The sequence below is a fragment of the Puntigrus tetrazona genome, chromosome 10 (assembly GCF_018831695.1).
Source record: "Puntigrus tetrazona isolate hp1 chromosome 10, ASM1883169v1, whole genome shotgun sequence".
NCBI lineage: Eukaryota > Metazoa > Chordata > Actinopteri > Cypriniformes > Cyprinidae > Puntigrus > Puntigrus tetrazona.
Window position 1 is genome coordinate 396,853 of NC_056708.1, and position 23,741 is coordinate 420,593.

General features: G+C 43.4%; 4 protein-coding genes across 4 annotated transcripts in view; 2 read left to right on the forward strand and 2 right to left on the reverse strand.

Moving 5' to 3' along the window:
• The window catches only part of c10h5orf63 (chromosome 10 C5orf63 homolog), a 2,420-nt gene extending 413 nt beyond the window's left edge, over positions 1–2,007 (forward strand). Inside the window, exons 2-4 of the mRNA XM_043249793.1 lie at positions 425–475; positions 1,525–1,581; positions 1,669–2,007. Of these exons, the coding sequence (XP_043105728.1) occupies positions 425–475; positions 1,525–1,581; positions 1,669–1,854 (294 nt within the window). The 3' untranslated portion in view covers positions 1,855–2,007. The remainder of the gene's footprint in view (positions 1–424; positions 476–1,524; positions 1,582–1,668) is intronic.
• Positions 2,008–2,311: 304 nt separating this feature from the next.
• Positions 2,312–9,581, reverse strand: lmnb1 (lamin B1). Its single transcript, XM_043250588.1, has 12 exons — positions 9,346–9,581; positions 8,907–9,268; positions 7,495–7,651; positions 6,978–7,103; positions 5,846–6,016; positions 5,625–5,750; positions 4,421–4,641; positions 4,111–4,336; positions 3,418–3,522; positions 3,227–3,346; positions 3,046–3,147; positions 2,312–2,970 (listed from the first exon to the last, which is right to left on the reverse strand). The coding sequence occupies exons 2-12, from the start codon at positions 9,266–9,268 to the stop codon at positions 2,929–2,931; spliced, it is 1,758 nt and encodes a 585-aa protein (XP_043106523.1). The 5' UTR covers positions 9,346–9,581; the 3' UTR covers positions 2,312–2,928.
• Positions 9,582–10,256: 675 nt separating this feature from the next.
• Positions 10,257–14,473, reverse strand: phax (phosphorylated adaptor for RNA export). Its single transcript, XM_043250589.1, has 5 exons — positions 14,327–14,473; positions 13,105–13,625; positions 12,434–12,554; positions 11,467–11,550; positions 10,257–10,883 (listed from the first exon to the last, which is right to left on the reverse strand). Exons 1-5 carry the CDS (start codon positions 14,399–14,401, stop codon positions 10,614–10,616), a joined length of 1,071 nt encoding a protein of 356 aa, XP_043106524.1. The 5' UTR covers positions 14,402–14,473; the 3' UTR covers positions 10,257–10,613.
• Positions 14,474–16,040: 1,567 nt separating this feature from the next.
• On the forward strand, positions 16,041–23,602 carry aldh7a1 (aldehyde dehydrogenase 7 family, member A1). Its single transcript, XM_043250898.1, has 18 exons — positions 16,041–16,269; positions 18,000–18,053; positions 18,128–18,193; positions 18,469–18,549; positions 18,619–18,742; positions 18,810–18,942; positions 19,015–19,059; positions 19,850–19,927; positions 20,016–20,113; positions 20,205–20,246; positions 20,348–20,442; positions 20,529–20,613; positions 21,373–21,479; positions 21,988–22,104; positions 22,182–22,279; positions 22,348–22,421; positions 22,954–23,029; positions 23,382–23,602. Exons 1-18 carry the CDS (start codon positions 16,075–16,077, stop codon positions 23,434–23,436), a joined length of 1,623 nt encoding a protein of 540 aa, XP_043106833.1. The 5' UTR covers positions 16,041–16,074; the 3' UTR covers positions 23,437–23,602.
• Positions 23,603–23,741: the final 139 nt, after the last annotated feature.

Below are 23,741 nucleotides of genomic sequence, written 5' to 3' on the forward strand. Positions count from 1 at the left end.
GAACTTAACATCCCACCAACAGAATCAACCACAAACACAACCGTAACCATTAACTCCTTTACATTTATCGTGTTTTGGGCAGAATTCAGCAGGGATAGAAATCATCCTCTGGTTTGAGTATCTGAAGAATCAGCATAGAAAGATTTCTTCTTTAAAAACATTTTTACACACACACACACACACACACACACACACACACACACACACACACACACACACACACACACACACACACACACACACACACGCGTTATGTTTCATGTTTTATGGGGACTCTTCATAGGAGTAATGTTTTATTCTGTACAGATTGTATTATTGTTCTCTTACAGGAAACTACTCACATCATGTTTAGATTCTCAAACAATATAACTTTTTTTTTTTTTACAGTTTATGGTGAAATTGTGTTCTTTGTTCTTGTTCTTAGTATAGAAACCCTTCTGGAACCAAAGCCATCAGTATGTTTCACAAGAATAAGGTTGAGAAGTATATATATATATATATATATATATATATATATATATATATATATATATATATATATATATATAACTAAATATTAATAAACAAACAAGCAAATAAAGGATCCAGTGTCCAATCCCCTGATCTATAGTAAAGAATATATCATTATAGATCACTGGTCCGATCACAAATCAGCTTAAAATATATTTCTAAAATAAGATCAGAAAACAAGAAACTTCAAAGAAAATTCAATTATGAAGCTTTTGAAATTTATGTAACTGCCCTAAAATGATATAGCAGTTTTTGTAGTATTTTACTATTGGTTTTCCACATATATTTATGTTCGTTTTATGTTTTAGTTTTTATTCTGTCTTTCCCCTCGAGTTTTTGGTCTTTTATTATGATACGCCTACTTCCGGTGGACAGCTTCCGTTCCGGCGCGTGATTATCGTCATTGGTAAGAGTTTGCTTTGTCTTCTTTCTGTCTAAAATGACTAAAATAACAACGAAAGTAATCTATCGAAGAGAATGAGGGCAGTGTGTGATGTCTCTCTCTCTCTCTCTCTGTGTGTGTGTTTGATGTCTCTCTCTCTGTGTGTGTGTGTGTGTGTCTCTTGCTCTCTCTCTCTCTCTGTGTGTGTGTTTGATGTCTCTCTCTCTCTCTCTGTGTGTGTGTGTGTGTCTCTCTCTCTCTCTCTCTCTCTGTGTGTGTGTTTGATGTCTCTCTCTCTCTCTCTCTCTCTGTGTGTGTGTGTGTCTCTTGCTCTCTCTCTCTCTCTGTGTGTGTGTTTGATGTCTCTCTCTCTCTCTCTCTCTCTGCTGCTGTCTGTGTGTTCTCTCTCTCTCTCTCTCTCTCTCTGTGTGTGTTTGACTCCTGTCTCTCTCTCTCTCTGTGTGTGTGTGTGGTCAGTCTCTCATGCTAAACACAGTCGCTCTGCCAGGACTCCTGATAATAATAAACACACTCTCTGATAATTAGATTAATCTGAGCTCTTCCTCCAGCAGCTCTGAGGTAATTACTGATAAATGCATCATGAAGTGTGTGTGTGTGTGTGTGTGTTCCAGGAGCCGTGTCCTCTCTGTGATGAAGCCAAAGCAGCTCTGGAGCCCTACAGACACAGAGTAAGATCCCCTGTGTGTGTGTGTGTGTGTAAGACTGTCTTATGAGCTTTCTGAGCTTAAATGAGAAACCGTGTGTGTGTGTGTCAGTTTGAGCTGCAGGAGGTGGACATCTCTCTGCCGGAGAACAGAGTCTGGTTGGACCGGTACCGTCTCCACATCCCCGTCTTTCACCTGAACGGAGAGTTTCTGATGCAGCACCGCGTGAACACAGAGCTCCTGGAGAGACGTCTGGAGAAGATCTGCTCTCCATCACCTTCAGGCGGCTCATCCTGAAACATTACCCACAATCCTCTGCACTCAGGAGTTAATGGGAAATGAGCTATCAAAAATAATACATTTGAGACAAAAGCAGATGTTTCCTGCAGTTTTGATGAAGCACTGGCGGATGGGATTATACCTGGATTAAAATAAAGTATTTTTCTAGACTGTTGTGCATTCTCTCCATTAATAAGCTGCTCTTGAAATGAAAGTTTCTACTGTGTGATATTATGGTGTTAAATGTAGTCAGCCACAGAACTGGAGGTGTTAAAACAGCAGCCAATCACCACTAACACACACACACACACACATGACATCGTTTCAAAGACAAACTGCTTTTAGTGTGTGTGTGTGATACACTGCTCAAGCAGCAGGAAACTCCTCATCCTCAGATAGAAACATCACCGAGTCAGTCTCATCTAACACTTTCAGGACACAGTGACCAAGACGAGAGAGAAAACACTAAACATGCTTCCAGTCAACACTTTATTATCAGATCATTTGAAGTATAAAGGCTGCAGCAAAATAAAGCATGCGTGTGAATATTCTTCAGAAAACAGGTTAAAAACCAGCGCGTACGCGTAAGGCTAGTGTTAGATAGTACAGACCACAGCAGTAAAAAATAACATTTCAGCTCTGACGATCTGTAAAAAACATACAGTACTGATTCTTGAGGTTTAATGGCTTCCTCGGCGTCCGCCGGGTCACGTAGTGAACAGCTGCTTTAAATACAACACTTCAACACTAACTAGCATGCAGAGAACCTCACTAAAAACTAGGAGCCGTTATAAAAACTCTGTCTATAAAAGTGACCTAAAATGCCATCTTATAAAATATAAACATGATTTCAAAACCAAAAACACACATTAGTCACAGAATCTGACGCGGATGAGTCTAGAAAAGGTCCTCACAGTTACAGCTCACAGACCAAAAGAAAACATTTGGTTTGTTCAATTCACAAAATCTGAAACAAACTGAAGAAGTGAAAAAGACTTTAAAAAGCATAATTCAAAACCAAAAAAAAAAAGATTCACTCAGGAAACAGACCACAATGTGGTTCGGCTGGCAGCTGATTGGCTGTAGTGTTGATCACATGATCGCACAACCCCTCTTAGACGCCTGAGGATCTCCCTGAGAACAGAGCAGAGAGGTGAGACACACACACACACACACACACACACAGAGAGAGAGAGAGAGAGATCAGACCTGCTGCTGAAAGAAATGCTCCTCAATGACGTCAGCTTCCTGTTCTTCCTCCTCCTCTTCCTCCTCCACAGTCTTGAATACGGTGCTCCTCACAGCTACTTCCTGCAAGGAAAGGGAGGACAGCGCTCAGAGCAGAGTCAATCCCTCAGAGAGCGTGTATGACGACTGATGAACACCTCACCTCTCCGTCTGGACTCAGCAGGAGTACTTTAATGTTCTCTCCACTTCCCCAGGAGCTCTGGTTCTTCCAGATCAGGTCCGTCGGAGGGTTGGAGCTCACGCCCGCGTTAGACGCCCAGATCTGACAGAAAACAACGTTCACTCAACAAACCACGGGTGACGGGACACGGTGTTATGAGGAAGTGTATGTACCGTCACTTTCTGCTCCGCCTTCAGGACGTATTTGGCAGTGAATTTATACGTAGAGGAAACATCTCCGATAGTTCTGGTGAGCTGAAATCCTGCCATGGGCTGATCCTGAAACATCAGAAAATAGAGAGTTCCCTTCAGTCGACCACTACAACAACAGAACCAGAAAACAAGAAGAAACCCAGCAGCTGTCAAACAACACTACATTTGATTGGCTTGATCGTGCAAAACAGGCCAATCAGAAGAGAGGCTCATGAATAGTAATGAGACCGAATCAAGACGTTTTTGACAGAGCTCCTGGGAGAGAAGTAAAACATACTGAGATGGTTATTATATAATGCATATATATTCTTGGAGGACATCAACACCTAAAAGAAACCTCCAAGAAGATGCACGATATGGGACCTTTAAAGTGTTCTTTGGGGTTTCTGGGACAGCTTTACATTGGTTTAAATCTTCCTGTTTGTAGCCAGGTTAGTTTGTTCATGAGGTTACAGGTTTAAGGAAGTCTCTGTTCAACCTGGTGTCCCTCAGGGTTCAGTTTTAGGGCCTTTATAATCTATTTCCCCTCACTTTTGAGGTCACTCTGCCCTAATTCTATTCTGTACCTGCACACAAACTAAATTTCACTCATAATAATGAATCTAGAGCGTTCGTGTGTGTGTGTGTGTGTGTGTGTGAGCGAGCACGGAGCACCTGATCTGAGTTGTTGTGCAGGCGGATGAAGTTTCCGTCCACGTCCAGCTCGTCGATGCAGACGTTTCCGGTGGCAGAGGCGGAGTGAGCGATGCTGACGCTGCTGCTGGCCTCGGACTCCTCCACGTCCAGACGCTTCCTCTTCCCTCGGGCCGTGCGGACGCTGCGGCTGGACGAGGCCCGGGACACAGTCACTCGAGCCGAGGGGCTGGGAGACAGCTTCAGCCTGGAGAGCGGAGACAGAGCGGTCAGCTCCAGCCGGACAGTCTCTCACACACACACACACACACACACACACACACACACACACCTCTCCTCCTCGCCCTCCAGCAGCTTCCGGTAGGCGTTGATCTCCATGTCCAGAGCCAGCTTCACGTCCAGCAGTTGTTCGTACTCGTCCAGCTGCTGCTGCATCTTGGCTCGGATCTCAGCGATCTCCCGCTCTTTCTCGGCCAGTAACCTGCGACTCAGATCCTTCTCACGACTCAGAGCCGCTTCCAGCTCGCTGATCTGATCCTGCCACGCACGCGCCTGAGGGAAACACACCAAACCATTAGTGGGGGTCGAACTGAACTCAAATACTGCCATGATCAACAGGAGCCGTCCTTCTATGGTCCCTAAAGGGGTGTGCTGTTCATCTAGTGGACGAGTTTGATACTACACCCAGACTACATCAACCTCAGATTAGAAACTACTTCATTAGGTTTGTTTTCATTTTCTAGCACTTGGAACCTGTTTGGTAAAATATCAATATATAAATGCTAAAATTTTAGCATTTTAAACTTTCATAAACTTCCATAACTTTTGTAATATAATTGGTAAACTTCTTCCTTCACCTCTGCAATAATCTGCCAAGTCTTTTTTTTTTTTAAAAAGAGAACAACATTAAGTCTCTGCTCCAAGCATTTAAAATTTAACAGTTTAAGTTGGAAACTCATTTTAAAGCCAATATTCAAAGATTTAACAGGTTGAACAGTCATCATCTTTCCACTAAACCCAATCTGTATCTGATCGGCTGCTTAATGAGGGAAAGTTTTTAATGTCATTACTGCATTTACACCTCTCTCAAAATTATTACATTTGATTTTAACTCTCACACACACACACACACACACACACACACAAATGGCTAAACATATTTACTAAACCTTTTCTTCTAGGCCTGAGATCAAGTCTGGGGCAAACCTTAAGTGTTTTCCTCATAACACCATTCAGCTCTTACCAACATGATCAGAACGTAATAAATCGCTGGCTGCGGCGTTTAGAGAGTTACCCTCCCACTTCTGGTAGCTTTACTGAAGTAATATTAAACGGATGACTAGAGAAGATCTGTACCGCGACACTTTCCTTCACTTTATTGAATCGCAGTCATCTACTCCCGTTCAGTTTCACAGCTTGCACGTACAAACAGCGTAATAGGATGTAAGTGTTGAGAAACGGCGTTGAGAGCTGCTGAAGACGGCAGCGAGGAGGAAGCGTGGTGTGAGCGGCCCCGGGGCCGTGTAGAGACGCACCTCTTTCTGCAGACTGGCCAGCTGAGAGCCCAGACTCTCCACCCTCAGAGACGACTCGCGCAGCTCCTCACGGGCCATGCTCGCCGAAGAGCTGTTCATCTCCGACGACAGACGCACGTTCTCCAGCTGAAACACACGCAGACGTCTCAGAGCAGAACAGAGGAAGTGAAGCAGCTCTGAGAGGAAGTGGAGCGCCGAGGAAGCTCTTCTCACACACACACCTTGGCCGTGTAGGTCTGCTCCATCTCGTCCTTGTAGAGCCGGACCTGCTCGTCGTGCTCCTGTCTCATGTCAGCCAGCGCCGCGGCCAGCTTGAACTCGTACTCCATCTGCCGGCCCGAGTCCACCTCCACCAGCCGAGTCTCCAGCCTGCGGCGTGTGTCCTTCACCTCCTGCACGCAGATCAGCGCCGGTCACAACTAACCACCTGCTCGTGCACTAAACCACCTCCTTTTTAAAACACATATGAACACTCTGACATGACCAGACACGCATCTTAATAAACCGGACTGAGTCGAGTGAAGGGATCAGAGAGAGCCTTAAATTCTACTTTATTCTGTTCAGTGCTATGATGCAACCTGTGTTAAAAGCACTATATAAATAAAAATGATTGATTGATTAAATGAGGAAGAGAAACCGGTCACTCAGATCATACACTACTTTCATTTTTAAAACGAGAAATAAGGTTCTTTGGGGTGATCTTTAAACTTTGAATCAAAGCACCAAACAAAAGGGGCAGTCTCTTATATTTTGTTTTTCAACAGAAAGCAGACATTGTTGAATGAGAAGTCATTTCCTCTAAATGAGCAGGACTGGAAGTGTTTATCCGTCTCGACCGCAGCAAAGAAACCTCCTCAAGACTTTAAGACCTTCACTGCTTACATTCCTTGCTCTGGATTATACTGGAACCATCATCAGAACGAACCAATCACGATAAACCTTCATTTTATCAGTCAGGGACATCTTGGACAAACTATTTTGATTATTTCTCTCCATATATTTTCGTGTTTGTTGTAATCTACACGGTACTTAATAAAAACACTGAATTACATACAGTAATAAAAAATTAAAAATAATAATAAATTCATCTTGCATGTAAGGTCTGAAAGCCCAGCGTTTCCAAGGAAACCTAATCTCTACACAACAGCGTCCCCCGCTGGCAGAGAATTAATCTGTATATGCCGCCACAAACCAAATAAATAAGGTCCAAGACGGCAGATATAGAGATTATTATAATACATCTCAGTTATGCAGTCTAAAGCAAATCTTTAGATATTAAAATCCTGACTTGTTCATGTTTGCTCAAGGTTTATCTGAACAGAATGTGTGGATGTGCAGCTGACCGGGACGGACCTCCTCAAACATGTTCTTCCTGAAGTCCAGCTCCTCCACGAGACTCTGGCAGCGGTTCTCCAGATCCACACGAAGAAGAGTCTCGTCTGACAGCTGCTTCTTAGCTGAACTCAGACCTGCCTCCAGCTGAGACACACACACACACACACACACACACACACATTTGTATCATATTCAATATCCTCTCATTGCAACATTTTACAAAGATCTAGATTAATATTGGTCAAAATGCCATGATATAAAGATGAAGTACAGGCCCCAAATACAAAAATAAAATGTATATGGTTTGTGCTTAGATTTGCATTTGGTATATTCTAAATCAGTTTTCCCCTTACATTTATCCCATTTTCCTATTCCTAAAAAGAGAAATATTCCTATACATCTTGTGACCCCTGTATGGTGACACACATCATATTTCTTAAACATGTTTCTGCAGTGTACTCAGGCTCAAGGAAGTGTTTTGTTCAGGAGTAAACACACACACACAGATGAGAGGTGTGTGTGAAGGTGGAGGTACCTCCTGGAGGCGGAGCTGCAGGTCTGTCACGCTGCTCTCCAGAGCCTTCCTCTCAGACACGGCCGTGTTCAGAGACGCCTCTCTGGAGTTCAGCAGGGCTTCAGCTTCTCTGAGACGGGCCTGAGCGCTGACCAGCTCCGAGTCCTTCTTCTCACACCTGAGACACACACACACACGATCAGAACGGTGTGAACGCTACTAGCTGTGACAAAAATCAAATCAATACATTTGTAACTATTGTACTTCATTTCATTGTGTTCATCCATATTTTCTACAAGCAAAAACAAAACCAATCCAAAACAGAAGACAGCGGATTTATTTCACTGAATACTCCCTGAAATAAACCTCAGTCCTGAAGTGTGTCAGGTGTGTGTGTGTGTACTTTCAGCTCAAGAGAGCGAGCCAAACGCCTCACGACTGATTGTGATCTTTCTCTGGAGAGCAGAGTCTGAGGAATGTGAGGAATGTCTCGCACACAGCTCAGGGTTTGAGGCTCTCTCCTGAACGAACGCCATTAACATGTGTTAGATCTGAAACAAAGAGCTGCTTCACACTGAGCCTCTGCAGCAGCTGAGGAGCATCCACATCCTCCAGCTGCTCCACACACACACACACACACACACACAGGTGAACCACTGCTCCTGTCAATCTCTCTCACACACACACACACACACACACAAAGCCAGTCTGAACGGGAGCAGAGCTCTGGATCTGGATTATACAGACATTCCTACTCTTGACTGAGCTGTAAGTGCTCCATAAGATAAGCATGTGACACACGAGCATGTGACTTCACTAAAGTGTGTGAACACCTCGACACACACACCCCGACACTACAGCGAGAACTCAGATGAGTCTCTGGAACAGTAAGGTTTTGGCTCCATTAACGATTAAAAACCCAAGAGCCTTTCTGTATGCAGAAATCTTTAATCAGAACACACACACACACACACACACACACACACAGCTGTAAAAGCCCATGGTCACTCTCTCATCCGGTCCAGAACCTCTAACACACTGATAATCCAGAGACACACATCTGTGGTAAAGCTGAGCCCATCACAGACCCATCACTATAACTATGATCAACTTCACCCTGGTCAGGAGTCAGTGGACACAACCTGACCAAAAACAACCTTGACCTTCCAGCAAATAAAGGGTCTTTGTAGGTTTAAGTTATCACGGGAGTTTCACAGGTTAAAACCTCCTCTTCGTGAACAAAGCATTTATTTAATCAAGCTCTAGACCGAGTGACGTCACTTCAGCCAATCACATCAGCGGCCGATTAGCGGCCAGCCTCACAGGACACGCCCCTTAACAGAACGAGGGGCCGTTTTTCCACATTGTGTACAAAAACTTTATCCCAAGTAAACCTTAAGGAAAACAAGTCAGTGAGTGATGAAGAGTCTCACGTGTCCAGCAGCTGCTCGTGCTCGCTCTTTATCTTGCCCAGCTCGAGCTGCAGGCGTGCGCGCTCCCGCGCCGTCTCGTCCAGCGCCGTGCGCGCGTCCGCCAGCTCGGTCTCGTAGAGCGCTTTGAGGCCGGTGACCTCGCGGCTGCGCGTCTCCTCGCGCTCGCTGACCTGCAGCTGCAGCACGCTGTTCTCCGACTCCAGCCGGCGTACCGCCTCGATGTAAGCGGCCAGCCGGTCGTTCAGCTGCTGCAGGTCCTGCTTCTCCTGCAGGCGGGAGATCCGCGCGGGACTCAGAGGGGAGCCGCCGCCGCCGCGGGGCAGCGTCTGCTGGCCGGCCGGGGTCCGCGCCGCGCTCGCCATCTGCCGCGAGACACACGGTTAATCACAGACAGCGACCGACTCAATCAGCGCATCGGCCGGGTGCAGGACTAACTTACCTTCCCGCTGATGAAGTACAGAAACGGCGAACAGAGAGTAACTCCACCGGAGCGTCCTACATCAATACCGCAGTGAACCGCAGAGTAAAGAGTGTGTGTTACTCTGAGAGGAAGGAGTGTGTTACTCTTGAGTGCAGCCGCGTGAAAGAATGGACTGGACTAATATGGCCGCTCTTCAGAACCGCGCTCACACGTGACCGCGGGCAGCCAATCGGCCGCAGCCACGTCATCAGACGCTCAACGGTGCGGTGAAGACCAAATTCAAACTGCAATAAAACGCGCTGAAAAAAGCACGTGCTGTAAACACACAGAATCAATAAACGTGTCACGCGGGTCGACTCGCAGAGTAATTAGTGTAAGCTGTTAGACTGGCAGCTGGGAAACACTTCATGAAGGACTCCTCGCGGTTTGTTTCAGTTTCACCGTAAGATCGGGCTCTTTGTTACTGAGATGGAGATCAGTGTAGAGTCTAGTGAAGCGTTGCGAGAAAACTAGATCATCCAGTCTGGTATGTGCGCCATATCAAACTATTAGGAACCCAGATAAGGCTCTCGTGAATCCTGAGCCTGTGAGAGTTATGCTGCTGATTCGCCTTTAAGGCAAATGTAAAAGCCCTTTCATTATCTCGAGCTGAAGGAAATATAAATTCATTCACAAACCTTTCAGCTGTGCTTAGAATCAGAGGTAATGATAACGCAACTTGTTTTTGTATTTCCTGCAGATTTTCCATGTCACAGATCTAGCTGAATACATCTGTAGTATATTCAACCATGTGAGAGAGAAGCTACCTTTAATCTCAAAACTTAACAGATCTTTCTAATTTGAGCATGTACTGAAACTGATCAATTCAGCTCATCTGCACCGTACAGCAAACCATACAAATAACACACACACCAAAAGCTGAGCCGGACTTTTATACGTCAAGCATGTACTGATTTATTGTACACTGCACCTTTAACAAACGTTTAGAGCATCTTGGGTGACTAAAACACAAGCTGCATTCTTCTGAAGTCAATTTGTATTTTCTTGCTGCGAATAATTTTCCACAAATGCAGTAAAGTATCAAAAAGCTCGCAAAACATCCAAACAGAAAGATCACATCATCATCAACATGTTACCCAGGCAGGAATTAGAAGATCTGTACAAGCTTTGGCTGCTGCTTACAGTCTTTCAAGAACCAGCAGAAACGTAAAGTGCTATCCGTCAGGACAGTTGTCTCTCATCTTTAGTCAGTCAATCCCAGATCTTTCAGGCTAGACTAGCACGTGTTAGAAAACCTCGAGGTCGGCCGAGTTGTACACGACAGGGTTCTCCTCTGTGCCCAGTGCAGACTCCGGCGGGCCCTCGGGGGCCTCCTCCAGCGAGCCCAGAGCCTCTTCAGTGTCACTGGCAAACGTTTCTCGTGAGACGTCGTCATGCTCCTGGAGGTTGAGCGTGCTGATAGCCTGCTTCATCTTCTTCGCTACTATTCGCTTCCGTCGCCTCTTAGCCGACTTTTTGTTGCTGTATTCTTTCTGGTTCTCTTCAAGAAAGATCTCCTGTAAGAAGAGAACATGCAAAGAAACGTTCCTGAAACCTGCGTGCAATGAGGTGCTGGTGAACGTGTAAACAGCAGCAGTCTCAGCCTCAGACGGCAGGTGTGAGCAGAGCTGCTAAACCACAATGAGCTTATCAAGCTCCGCCCAACAAATGTTTAACCCCACCCACCACTGATCTTAAGCATACAAGCTCCGCCCAACAAATGTTTAACCCCACCCACCACTCATCTCATTAAATCAATAACGTCTGCCCAACAGATGTAATCCCACCCACTACTAACATTAAGCATACAAGCCCCTCCCAACAAATATTTATCCACACCCACTATTTTCTTTAAGCTGATAAACTTCTCCCAACAAATGCTCAACTCCACCCACCACTCATCTCATTAAGCATACAAGCTCCTCCCAGCAAATATTTAACTCCGCCCACCACTGATCTCAAGTTAATAAGCTCGGTCTAATAAATGCTTAACCCCACCCACCACTGATCTCATCAGGCAGATAAGCTCCGCCCTATCTTTCACTGTGAGGCAGAGGCTCTTCGGTCAGATACAGATTACTGAAGTGTTGATAAACGCACCTTCACCTGTCCGTCAGAGATGCTGGGCGTGTTCTTCAGTAAGTTCAGATACACTCCCCCCGGTGTGCGTCTCCTGCTGCCGTCCTGCAGGAACAGAGACATTTGATTCACATAAAAAAGCAAGTGTTTTTTAATGATGTGAGTGATTGTTCTGATACACACGGCCTCATGCACAGACAGCCTTTCTTTCACTAAATCCTTGCTGTGTTCACAAACCGCCGAACGTAACAATATTCTTCAATTAAATTAAATAATTTACAGAAAGCCAGCAAAAAAATAGTCTACACTCCAGTGACACTTCCTGATCAGAGTTAGACTGATCTCTTATTCTCTGATGAACGAGTGCTGACAGATGCATGTTCAACATCTCTGTTACTTCAGACTAGTGACGCGTCCTTCTTGAAGGATTTGACTGAATCTTTAGAACGTGATTCTGGATGTGTTAAGGATTTAACCATAACATTTAAATTATATTTTTCTAGATTTAACGCAATAAGTAGAAAAAAAAAAGATGAGTTCATTTTGCTGAACGAGACTCAAAGGACAGAGTCTGAAATGATCAGTACTTCAGAAGATGTTATCCTGTACTTGATAATAAAGATGAAACGAGTGTTTTGATGAGGTCTGCACTTTCTATCAGAATCAGCATCAATAGTTATTACTACAAGAATGAAGGGCAATGAATTAAAGGTAATATTATACATAATATATTCAGTTTCTCACAGTGTGATCGTTTTACTTCATAAAAGATATTCCCTCACAGGTATCAATGTAGTATTAATTTTGTTAATTGCTATGAGATTTCCATTTAGAGCAAACTGTCCCGTTTATGTGTCTACAAATATACTTAGCAGAATAATGATCAAATGTTAAAAGCAGTACATGCTTCTGAGCAAACATTAGTGTTCATTCATTACAAACAGAAGCAGCTCTCAGCTCTAATCTGAAGTCTCTCTTTAGGCCGTACCACGGTGTAGAGTCCTCCGCTCTGCTCAATGGTGGCCGTCTCTGACAGCAGCTCGATGGCTTTCTTCTTTCCTATCACTCTCACCACTCGCTCGATCAGATCCTTCTTCGGCTCCATGAGTCTGACAGAGAACAAACACAGCATTAAATATCAGCGATCTACTCACCCAGCACTCTTCAGTTATTGTAGGATATTATTTGCATCATTTTTTATATATATATATATATATATATCACTCCAGTCTTCAATGTCACATGACCCTTCAGAATTCATTCTAATATGATTTACTGCTCCAGAAACATTTCTGGTTATCATCAATTATTTTTTTTTAAATCTTTATGTAAATAAATGCAGCTTTGATGAACTTGAGATTCTTCAAATCTAAACTAAACAAATACAGTAGATAACATTTGAAGTGGATCAAAAAAGATCATAAAGTTCGTCCTAAGAGGAGAAAGCATTTTGGGACACAAAGTTTTTGATCCACTTCAACTGTTGTTTACCGCACACACACACACACACACACACACACACACACACACACACACACACACACACATTTGTTCAAAATAAGGGGCATAAAATGTGACTAAAAGAGTGCTCTTTCATCTTTTACAGCTGTACAGACTTCAAGCGGTTAAGAAACGAGAGCCCAGTGGATCAGTACTGACCTGTGAGCGATCTCCTCCACCACTCTCTCTTCAGGGTCGTCCTCCTGGAGCTGGTAGCGGCCCTTCAGGTCCATCTCAGCCCGAGGGCCCAGCCGCTCCTTGGCCGACCTCTTTCTCTTCAGACAGCTCTTCTCCTGCATGTATCCCTCCAGCTCCCCGTCCAGCGCGCTCCTCAAGCTCTCTTCCTCCTCCTCGCGCTCCTTCTCCATCATCTTTTGGGCCAGGACGTAGTTATAGGTCTCGCTCTGGCGGCTGCTCATGCTGACGCTCCCCTCCATTCCCATGATGCCCAGCTCGGCGGCCACAGACTCCTGGCTCTGCTCCTGCACCACGGAGCCCCAGATGTTGTTGACCCTGCGTCCGGAGGGAGCGCCGGAGGTGCGGAGCCGCTTCTGTCTCCACTGCAGGGCCTCGTCTTCAGACGCAGAGTCGCTGTCGCTGGAGTCCGTGTTCTTCAGGCTGCGGTAGACCGAGACGGACGCTGAGCTCAGAGACGGACCTCTGCTCTGATAACAGGACACCTGCCAGAATCAACGACAGTCGATCAGCAGGAGCAGGACCGGGCAGGAACCCAGTCTGTCCCGAACGACAAGAACAAACCGAGACCGTGGAGAACAACGTCTCCAAGAAACCTAGAGACAAAGCTACAGAACTGTTCAACATTTGTGTTTAAAGCAGCTTTTGAACGCAGGAGTTTCTCAGGAGCTTTCTTGAAGACACAGTTCTTCTGGATTGAGTCTCAGTTTGTCGTTCTTCATGTCATTCAAGACAAACCGGTGATCAGATCTCTGTGTGGAGCAAACTAAAACCTTACTGGATTACTACAATCAACGGCTAAACGAACGTTTAGAAGGTAAACTGATATTTCCTACTGACACAATGCAGCAGAAGAAGGAAAAAACTGACTTTAAACCATTTAACTGCTGAAAATACTAGAGTATCACTGTATGCTGCCCCTGAAAGCCTTCACCAGAGACGACGCTACTTAGTTCACATAGACATTTTCTTTCAAAGACCAGGACCGTGTTGATGAAGTGAACGGGCCTCGCTCGTGTTTTGAAGTGCTTTAGAAAGCAGCTCGCATGCTAGCGGCAACAAGTAACCTATGCTTTGATAAACCTAACCTAGCGTGCGTGCGTACACACACACACACACACACACACACACACACACACACACACACACACACACACACACACACACACACACACACTCTGCTCACCTGAACCCGCTCCTCCTGATCAGACTCCAGTTCTCCATCCTCCAGCTCCGCCATTCTATCCCCATCACCCGCCATTTCTCACAGCCGGAAGTGACGCGCACATATTTACTGTAGCGTCACCGACGACGGCTGCTCTCATTGGGCGCGTTCTCTTCTTCTGCTTCTTCTTTGCGGACTGCACAGCGCTCTCCCGCCCCCCGCTGGGAGCCGTTCGTGTTAAACGTGTCTCTCTATAAATAATAAAGTGTATTGTTCAGATCACACTGTCAGTCTGTTTATAATAAATATATTATTTTATGTTCTCGCTCCTATTCTGCAGCTGTCATTCTCTGAAGGAGCTTTTCTATATTATAACAATTTAATACTTATTTTCTTTCTTTGGTTCTTGATGTTTTAGTGGTCGGCATCAAAAATGTGGATTTGCTGCCATCTGCTGTTTAATTTTAATTTACCACTTCTTAATGAAATTAAATGAATGAAATGAATCAATATTTCTTTGGTCATTATTCACACATTCTACCACATATATACTTTATATATAGATATACATTTTACTATAGCCAGTTCTCACAACAACATTGCTTTCCTACATGACATCCACCCTAATTTTGTACTTAATATACTAAAAATGATTCTTCAGTACTTCTTAAAATAATCTCAACTGTGCTGTTTTGAGACACCACAAATATAACATACTACTTTGGTTTTTTAAAAAATGTAATGTATACCTCTTTTATTACACCTGAGTGTACTATTGTATATAAAAGATGGGTTTAAGTGTGCTACAAGTGGTAATGAAATACATTTTTAAAGCGAAAATGATTAATAATAGTGAGGACTACAAATTAAAAACTGTTCAGCATCATTAATACAGATGTCTGCTTATGTGTATAATTTGTTTTCAGTGAAAGAAGAGAAAAAAGAGAGAAGGAAAAAAATGCTCTTACTTAATAATTATAAAAAATGCTTTGCTTCTTTAAAATTAATAAATGTTATTATTATGTTTTTTTATGTTATTAGTAATCATGATGTGGGCTTATTAAAAACACCTGCCAAATACAAATTAAGCCCATGAAAGACTTTTGATTTTATTCATAAAACATCACTTTTTATTCTAAAGTGTACATCAGTTAATTCATATTTAACACAAGAGATAAAAGTTGCATGTTAACAAATGATTTTTCTTTTGAACAATGTCAATATCTACGAGAAACCCCAAGAAAACGGACTTACTATTAAACTCACTCACTAACCCAGCTGAACACATGATTTAATTGATATTAGAGAACAGATATTAGACATTATATTGATAAAATGCAATACAAGTTCAGAAGATCTGTCTGAAACAGATCAAATGTGAGCCTGAGGCACAAAACCTTAAGTAGCAAGGTTGTATTTGTAGGAATAGCATTAAATAGGTCCAACTTTTTGCTTTTATGCCAAACATCATTAGCATATTAAGTTATGCTAATTAGCATTTCGTAATACGCATTGCTACCAATATTGTCCTATACTTAAAAAAAACGTAAATTAACGCAAAGCCTATTTATTCATATTTCCGATGCGTGACATACATACACCTCTATTTCACAAAACCGACCCTTACGACCGGTTTCGGTTCAGGGTCACGGAGACACGTTTCTACGGGCTCTGAAAGGGGCGAGTCGCCGGCCGACCAATCAGAAGCGCCGCACGCACGTGACCGCGACGGCGTGCGCGTGGCCCTCGAGCGCGCACGTCAGTTCAGGATGCAGCGCGTGCTGACGCATCGAGCGGCGCGGCTCTTCTTTCTGAGCGCTAAAGCGTCGCCGCGCGTCGGAAGCGGAGCCGCGAACATGTCGACGCTGCTCGTGAACCGGCCGCAGTACGGCTGGCTGAAAGAGCTGGGCCTCGGCGAGGACAACGATGGCGTGTATAACGGCTCCTGGGGCGGACGGGGACAGGTGAGAGGATCGCGACGCGACGCGACGCGCGCTAAATATAGCCGAAGCGCGGCGATCTCCTCGTCTTTGGGTCGCTGGTATTAGTTTATAGGCTTGTGGTTCGTGAAAACTTATCTGCGAGTAAAGTTCACAGCACTAGTTAACGCTGCTGGTTAAAGTTTGTTAAGCTGCGAAGACTTAGTTAAGATCAGAAAACGGTGTTGTTTCTAACTGAAATTAAACATCAGCTGATCTAGTAAAACATTTCCAGTCTGTGAAATAGTGCTGATAGTATCAGGGTAGTAACACTTTATTAGAAGGTCTTCTTATAATGACGATGTGTAAGACGAACCCTAACTATATAGCACGCACATGTACTTAATGTACACTAACACTGCCACAGTATATACTGAAACGAACATCCAGTCACTTGTTTTCCAGCAGTAGCTCTTTATTACTGTTTTGCACTGTTGATTTTTTTTTTTTAAAACAGTAGTATGTAAATGAGTATTTTACAGTATTTATTACACACGTGCAGGATTGGCTCGACATTAACAGCTATAAAATTATGACATACTTTTTAAATAATCGATGCAATTAATGTTATTTAAAGTTTGGCCACTGCTTCAGTTTCTTATTAATGGTCAGCACCCAAACTTTGGCCAGAATGGTTTTACTTTTAGCACGCAGGGTGTAAACGGCGGCTGATGATGGACAGTATGTTAGTTCTGGTTAGTTTGACAGAGACTTGAAGAGAAATCTGAACAAAAAGTGCCTCGCTGAAAGAAACATGATGATAAACACCTTACAGGACTGCTGCTGTGACGCCGGCTCAATAAACATAATACATATTCAATAACTTGCATACACAATATTGACTAACAAGAATAGATCCAGAGATCAGAGCTGAGCGTCCTGTTTAGTAACTGAATAATTAAAAGTCAATGATTGGGTGACTATAAAGACCCCGGCTGCGTACGAAACGGAAAAGTGCTGCCTTCGGAGGTCAAAGGCATCGAGACGCATCCGAATCCAAAGTTATCTTTACTTCCTGTCTCCTGAGATCACCGTATCCTCCAGAGCCTTTGATATCCCACAATCCTGTGCGCTCCATTCCCTGATGATCGAGCTAAAAACTTAAAGATATCGTCTGAAAGATGCTTTTGGTGGAAAATATATATTTCTCACTGACTTTTTGCATTTTTGAAGATATTTCTAGCAGGATATTAGTGTTCTAGTTAGGGCTGCACGATTTGGGGGAAATATCTAATTGGTATTTTTTTATTTATACTTTTTTTTTGTTGACATATTGTGATTTTTAAAGTTTTGATTTGCAAAGTCAAGCTTCATCTCTATATTGTCAAGAATGTGCGGCTCAGTATGATTTTCATTACGCTGCTGAAAAAAAGCAATAAAAACCGTTATTATAAATTCGTATAGACTCGCTGCAAATTAACTTTTTTTTGTTTGTTGTCTGTTTTTTGAAGTTGAAGTTACATGCGTCTTTCATATTAATTTGCCTGACTAGCGATCGATCGGAGCCCTAGAATCCCGCAGCCCTAATTCTAGTAATTAAAACCTCATTTAGTTATCACCTGAACTCTTTTGTTGTAGATCATTAAACCGTCTTTGCGGCGTCTTCGTGCAAAAACCCTTTTGGATGCAGCTGTCATCAACCATGAATCATTCTTTTGAACAAACTCTATTGAACGAACGACTCACTGAATCAGGATGCGTTCTGTTTCCTGCAGGTGGTCACTTCTTACTGTCCAGCCAACAACGAGCCCATTGCCCGAGTGCGCCAGGTAAGATAAACTGTGCTCTAGCTCATAGACGCTCGTTAAGACTCTCTTCCTGAACGAATCTCGTCTTCAAACAGGCGACCATGGCGGAGTACGAGGAAACCGTGCAGAAAGCTCAAGACGCGTGGAAAGTGTGGGCAGATGTAAGCTTTCATATTGATGAGAACTGATTAACATGCAACCGAAACACACACAGAATCCATTCATTAAATGAATACATAAAGTCCAGAATATAAGCATTCAGCTTCTGATTAACTGGTTGGGAGGAAGCTGTGAAGATCAGTGTTTTAACTCTCAGCCTCCTTCAGTAAACCGATCTAAAGACCCTCGGCTCTGATTCAGATAAAGATGGATAAGAGAGACAGCTGCCCTAATAAACCCTAATCAAATAATCTCGAGGAAACGTCTTCCTGCACAGATTCCTGCTCCGAAGAGAGGTGAAGTGGTCCGGCAGATCGGGGAGGCTTTACGAGGGAAGATCAAAGCCCTGGGCAGCTTGGTGAGTGAGCTGTGAGCCGGCCGGAGCCGGTCAGCGGCGCTCAGCGTGACGGCCCTCTGCTGTGTGCAGGTGTCTCTGGAGATGGGCAAGATCTACGTGGAGGGTGTGGGTGAGGTGCAGGAGTACGTGGACGTGTGCGACTACGCCGTGGGACTGTCCCGTATGATCGGAGGACCCGTCCTGCCCTCAGAACGTGAGTGGGGCCGCTCTTGCGGTGCCGGTGCGGGTCAGACCGATGCAGCGTCTCTGTGTGTTTCCAGGGCCGGGGCACGCGCTCATCGAGCAGTGGAATCCTGTGGGGCTGGTGGGAATCATCACCGCCTTTAACTTTCCCGTGGCCGTGTACGGCTGGAACAACGCCATCGCTCTGATCTGCGGGAACGTCTGTCTTTGGTCAGACCTCAGTTATCTGGTGTAGTCTCACGGCGGCGTGCAGTAAGTGACGTGTGTTTCTGTGCTCGACAGGAAAGGAGCGCCGACGACTCCCCTGACCAGCGTCGCCGTCACCAGGTGAGCAGCAGGACCTTTTGGTTAGAATTGATTGGAGTCAGCTTTGAACAGAATGGAGGCAGAACTGAATATCAACAGAAAGAGCACGTTCTCATTCAAGACATCGGATCAAAAATGCTTGGAAAAATCACCATAAGATTAATAACCGGAAATTATAGACGCACTTGAGGAAAAAACAAATGCTTTTTAATAATAGCTTTTTTAATTTTTAAAATATAAAATCCTTTTTTTGTTTTTAGATTGTTTAATTTAACTTGGTTTTAATGATACTAAAATAAGAGATGCCCCAAAAATTTGTTTATTTTTTTTAATATATATTCATATTAAATATCAATATTTTATTTTTATTCAGTTCTATGCAGAAGAAGCAGATAGAACTGATTATCGGCTGAATATCTTATAAAGCTGAGCATTTCACCAGCTAGTGCAGACCGGAGCAAGTACACTACATAGAAACACCAGCGGCCCATGAGCACCTCCACAGAACACACAACAGGTTTAACTATTTTAGTACAAATCTTAATCTTAAAGTAGTTAAACTTGTGTGTAAATCAAGCCAATGGCTAAACTTCAAAATTCTTCATTTCAGTAGAATCAAATTAAATGATAAATCTAGAATGCATCCTAGCAATGTTTCTTTAATGATCGCCGAGGCAGTCAGTCCAAAGTATAATTATCTCCAGAACCATCTAATTCTCAAATGTCAGCTTCTGGGCAGGTAGTGTGTGTTGTAGCGTGGTTTTCTTTCCTGGAGTCTGTAAAGGTCTTCAGCTGTTCTTCATGTTTGTAGGATTGTAGCTGAGGTGCTGGAGCGCAATCATCTCCCAGGAGCCATCTGCTCCATGACGTGCGGAGGAGCTGATATTGGGTACGAAGTCAAGTGTGTTTGTGCTCTTCTCAGTTTAACACTTCACAGGAGAAAGCATTCAGTCGTGTGTGTGTGTGTGTGTGTGCAGCACGGCCATGGCTAAAGACGAGCGAGTGGGTCTTCTGTCCTTCACAGGCAGCACTCATGTAGGAAAACAGGTGGCCATGATGGTACAAGAGCGCTTCGGTGAGTTTTATCGTTCATATTTACATTAAGTGTAGCTTTTAGCTGATGTTTTTATCTAAAGCCCCGCTCATATGAGGACTGTTTTATGCAGGGCGTCAGCTGCTGGAGTTGGGAGGAAATAATGCCATTATAGGTTTGTTGTTGTAACATCTAGTTGATGTATTGAAAGTGATCCACGAGTCTTTCTGTGTTTAATATGGTACACGTAGTCATTGAGTAATGTTTTCTGCGCAGTGTTTGAGGACGCTGATCTGAATCTGGTTGTGCCGTCGGCGGTCTTCGCCTCTGTGGGAACGGCCGGCCAGCGCTGCACTACGACCAGACGACTGGTCAGTACTGAGCTGAAGATGAGTTCAGGAGACTAAACGGACGCGCTTCAGTCTGATTGTTGTTCATCTGTTTTCTGCTGGATTAGATGCTGCATGAAAGTGTACACGACGATGTTGTGGCGAGGATCGCTAAAGCTTACAAGCAGATCCGCATCGGGGACCCCTGGGACCGTAAGTCCAGCGGAGAATCATGGGTCTTAATCACTTACGATTGAATGGACGCTTTATTTACATGCACATATCACTAATTTGTGCGTGTGTGTGTGTGTGTGTACATTAACCATAGCTTTAGATGTGGAGCTCGAGATGCAGTGTCGTTGTATTTGTTTGTCAGCAGGTTGAACACACCAGATGCACCATTGCTGAGGTTTTCATTTAAAATATTGGAGATCCATAGAAGATCTTGATTAGGTTAAAACCCAAACCAGAACACACATTCAGTGCATGCAAACCATGCAAAGTTAAAGAGTTTAAACTTTTAGAAACCGCATCACACATTTGTGGAGGATTATTCCCTTTTATTGTGTCTTGTATGTTTTTAGATGCAGTCTGTGTGACTGGTGCTTTGACTGTTTGTGTACATGAAGCTGTATTATTTATATAAAATCAAGTCTACTTTAATTTTGCATATGTTAATTTAGACATTATTCAATGCTTGAATACGTCTATAAAAAATTTGCACAATTAATGAGCTGCATTACTTTGCACAAAAAAGTGTTGTCTTGAGTAAATTTAAAAATAGTGGGGTTTTTGTTTGTTTTTACATTTTATTTTTCTATTGCTCTTGTCAGTGATTATTGATACTAAATGATACAAAGCATTATTGATATTTTTTTTTTTTTTTTTTTTTAGCTATAATGCCTAGCCCTATGAAGAACTACATACAAATATGAGCACTTTCATGACTCCTTTTTAATTATTTGTTGACAGCAAGCACTCTGTATGGACCTCTTCACACCAAGCAGGCTGTGGATCAGTATCTGGCCGCTGTAGAGCAAGCGAAGCAGCAGGGAGGCACTCTTGTGTGTGGAGGACAGGTAACTGGACAGCTGCTGTATGTTCTCTTTAGTGACTGTGATCGTCCTCTAAACCAGTGCTTCTCGTTTAAGGGTTAGGACCATGATTTACTCACCCTTAAGGCATCCTAGGTTCTTCTTTCAGATGAATCCAGTTATTAAACAGCTGTGGCTCTTCCAAGCTTCATAATCGCTGTGCAATAAAGCACATCCATCCAAAATAAAAAGTGCCTCATAATAAAGGCCTCCTGCAGCAAATCAATGCATTTTTTGTGGAAAAAAGAATGTTATAAAAATGTAAAAGATTATAACATTGGACATATGACAGTTGTCTGAAGTTGGCAAAGTATTCCGTATTGCATGGTGGGAAAGTAACTTCTCCTGCTGAAAAACTTTAGGGTCAGAGAGCCACAGATTTCATCAGAAATATCTTAAATTGTATTCTGAAGATGAATGAAGTTTGGAACAACACACGGGTGAATGATTCATTTCATATATGATGCATTGAATGAGTTCTGAATTGGTTCAGATTATGGATCGCCCGGGGAACTATGTGGAACCTACCATTATCACCGGACTTCCACACGACGCTCCCATAGTTCACACGGAGACCTTCGTGCCCATCCTTTACGTGCTTAAATTCAAGGTGGGCTGCCTGATTGCATTCTGTTTTTGCATACTTTGTTGTATCATATAATTATATGATTTTCCCGCCGGTTTCAGACAGAGGACGAAGCATTCTCCTGGAATAATGAAGTGAAGCAAGGTCTCTCCAGCAGCATCTTCACTAAAGACATGGGTCGAGTGTTCCGCTGGTTAGGGTAAGTGTTTGGATGTGGTGGGATCGTGTCGGTCTTGAGAGCTGAGTGTAACGGTAGTTTGTCTGTAGTCCCAAAGGCTCTGACTGCGGCATCGTGAACGTCAACATTCCCACCAGCGGTGCGGAGATCGGAGGAGCGTTCGGTGCGTATCTCCACATCAGAAACTAAACCTTCAGTGGCCCTGGGTCTGTTCAGCTTAGAGGTTAGGAGAGAAATAGACCAAAATAAGGGTTAAAGTTACCGTTTTTATTCCTCGAGTCCGACAGTATCTCATGTGGACAGTATCTCAAGGCTTAACAAAGTTTGTATGCGTTTCATCTAGGTTACCTCTAGATTGTCTGAACCAGGCTACACAAGCTATATATGAATATAAATCAATTAGGATCCTTCAGGTCATAGGATACACCTTTTTCTGTTTTGTCACTTTGTAAACTTCCACAGCAATCATCTGATGTTCCTTAATCAGTCCACATTGGTGCTACATGATGCAATATTCAGTTCTTCTGCAATTTTATATTGCCATATGGGAATAAATAACTCATTAGACCCCTTGAATAGAGGTTCAGGATCATTTCAGTGGAAAAGAAATATCACTGTTTAAAAACTCCATCTATAAACCTGAGCTCATTTTCCAGTTGGCGTGTGTGTGTGTGTGTGTGTGTGTGTGTGTGCAGGAGGTGAGAAACACACAGGAGGCGGTCGTGAGTCTGGCAGTGATTCGTGGAAGCAGTACATGAGAAGATCCACATGGTGAGTGTCAGATCCTCAGGAAATTCTCCATGATTGAAGTAAAACATACTCCATCTTTTTCCTCCTCGTGACGCTTTGAGCAAATTATGGGAGTATTTTGCATTTACTCTGTAAACGATCAAAAGGTATGGTTTATGAACATCATAAGTGTGTTCAGAGTACAGTGAGGTGACATTAATGATGACTGAAGGGAGAGTAAAATAGTGTAAAAGCATCAACACATTACTTTCCAACTCCTAAAGATCAACATGGTAATAGTATTATGTGACTGGATGACTTAAAGCTTGTTAGAAAAAAGATGGAGATAAAATGGATAGAATAACTGATGACAAATAAACCATCTTTTTTGCAGCACGATCAACTACAGCAAAGATCTGCCGTTGGCTCAGGGGATCAAGTTTGAATGAACGCTTCTGACTTCAAACACACGGTTTCCTGCTGGTTTGATGTTGATCTGGTCTTATCTCCATGTAAAGTAGTCCCAAAGCTCTTCATCTAATGCATTGTTTGATAGCACTTACTCACAGCTTCGAGTCTTGATACGGTTTCTTAGAAATAAACCATAAATGATTACATCAGTCTCTGTCATGTTTTCATCCAGGTATTAATAAATCACTTCATGGGTTCACTTACATATAATAAAGGTTGTGTATTTGTGGCTCTGTCTGAGGGAAGGCTTGACCACGAGGAGGAACTGAATTAGACTGCTTTT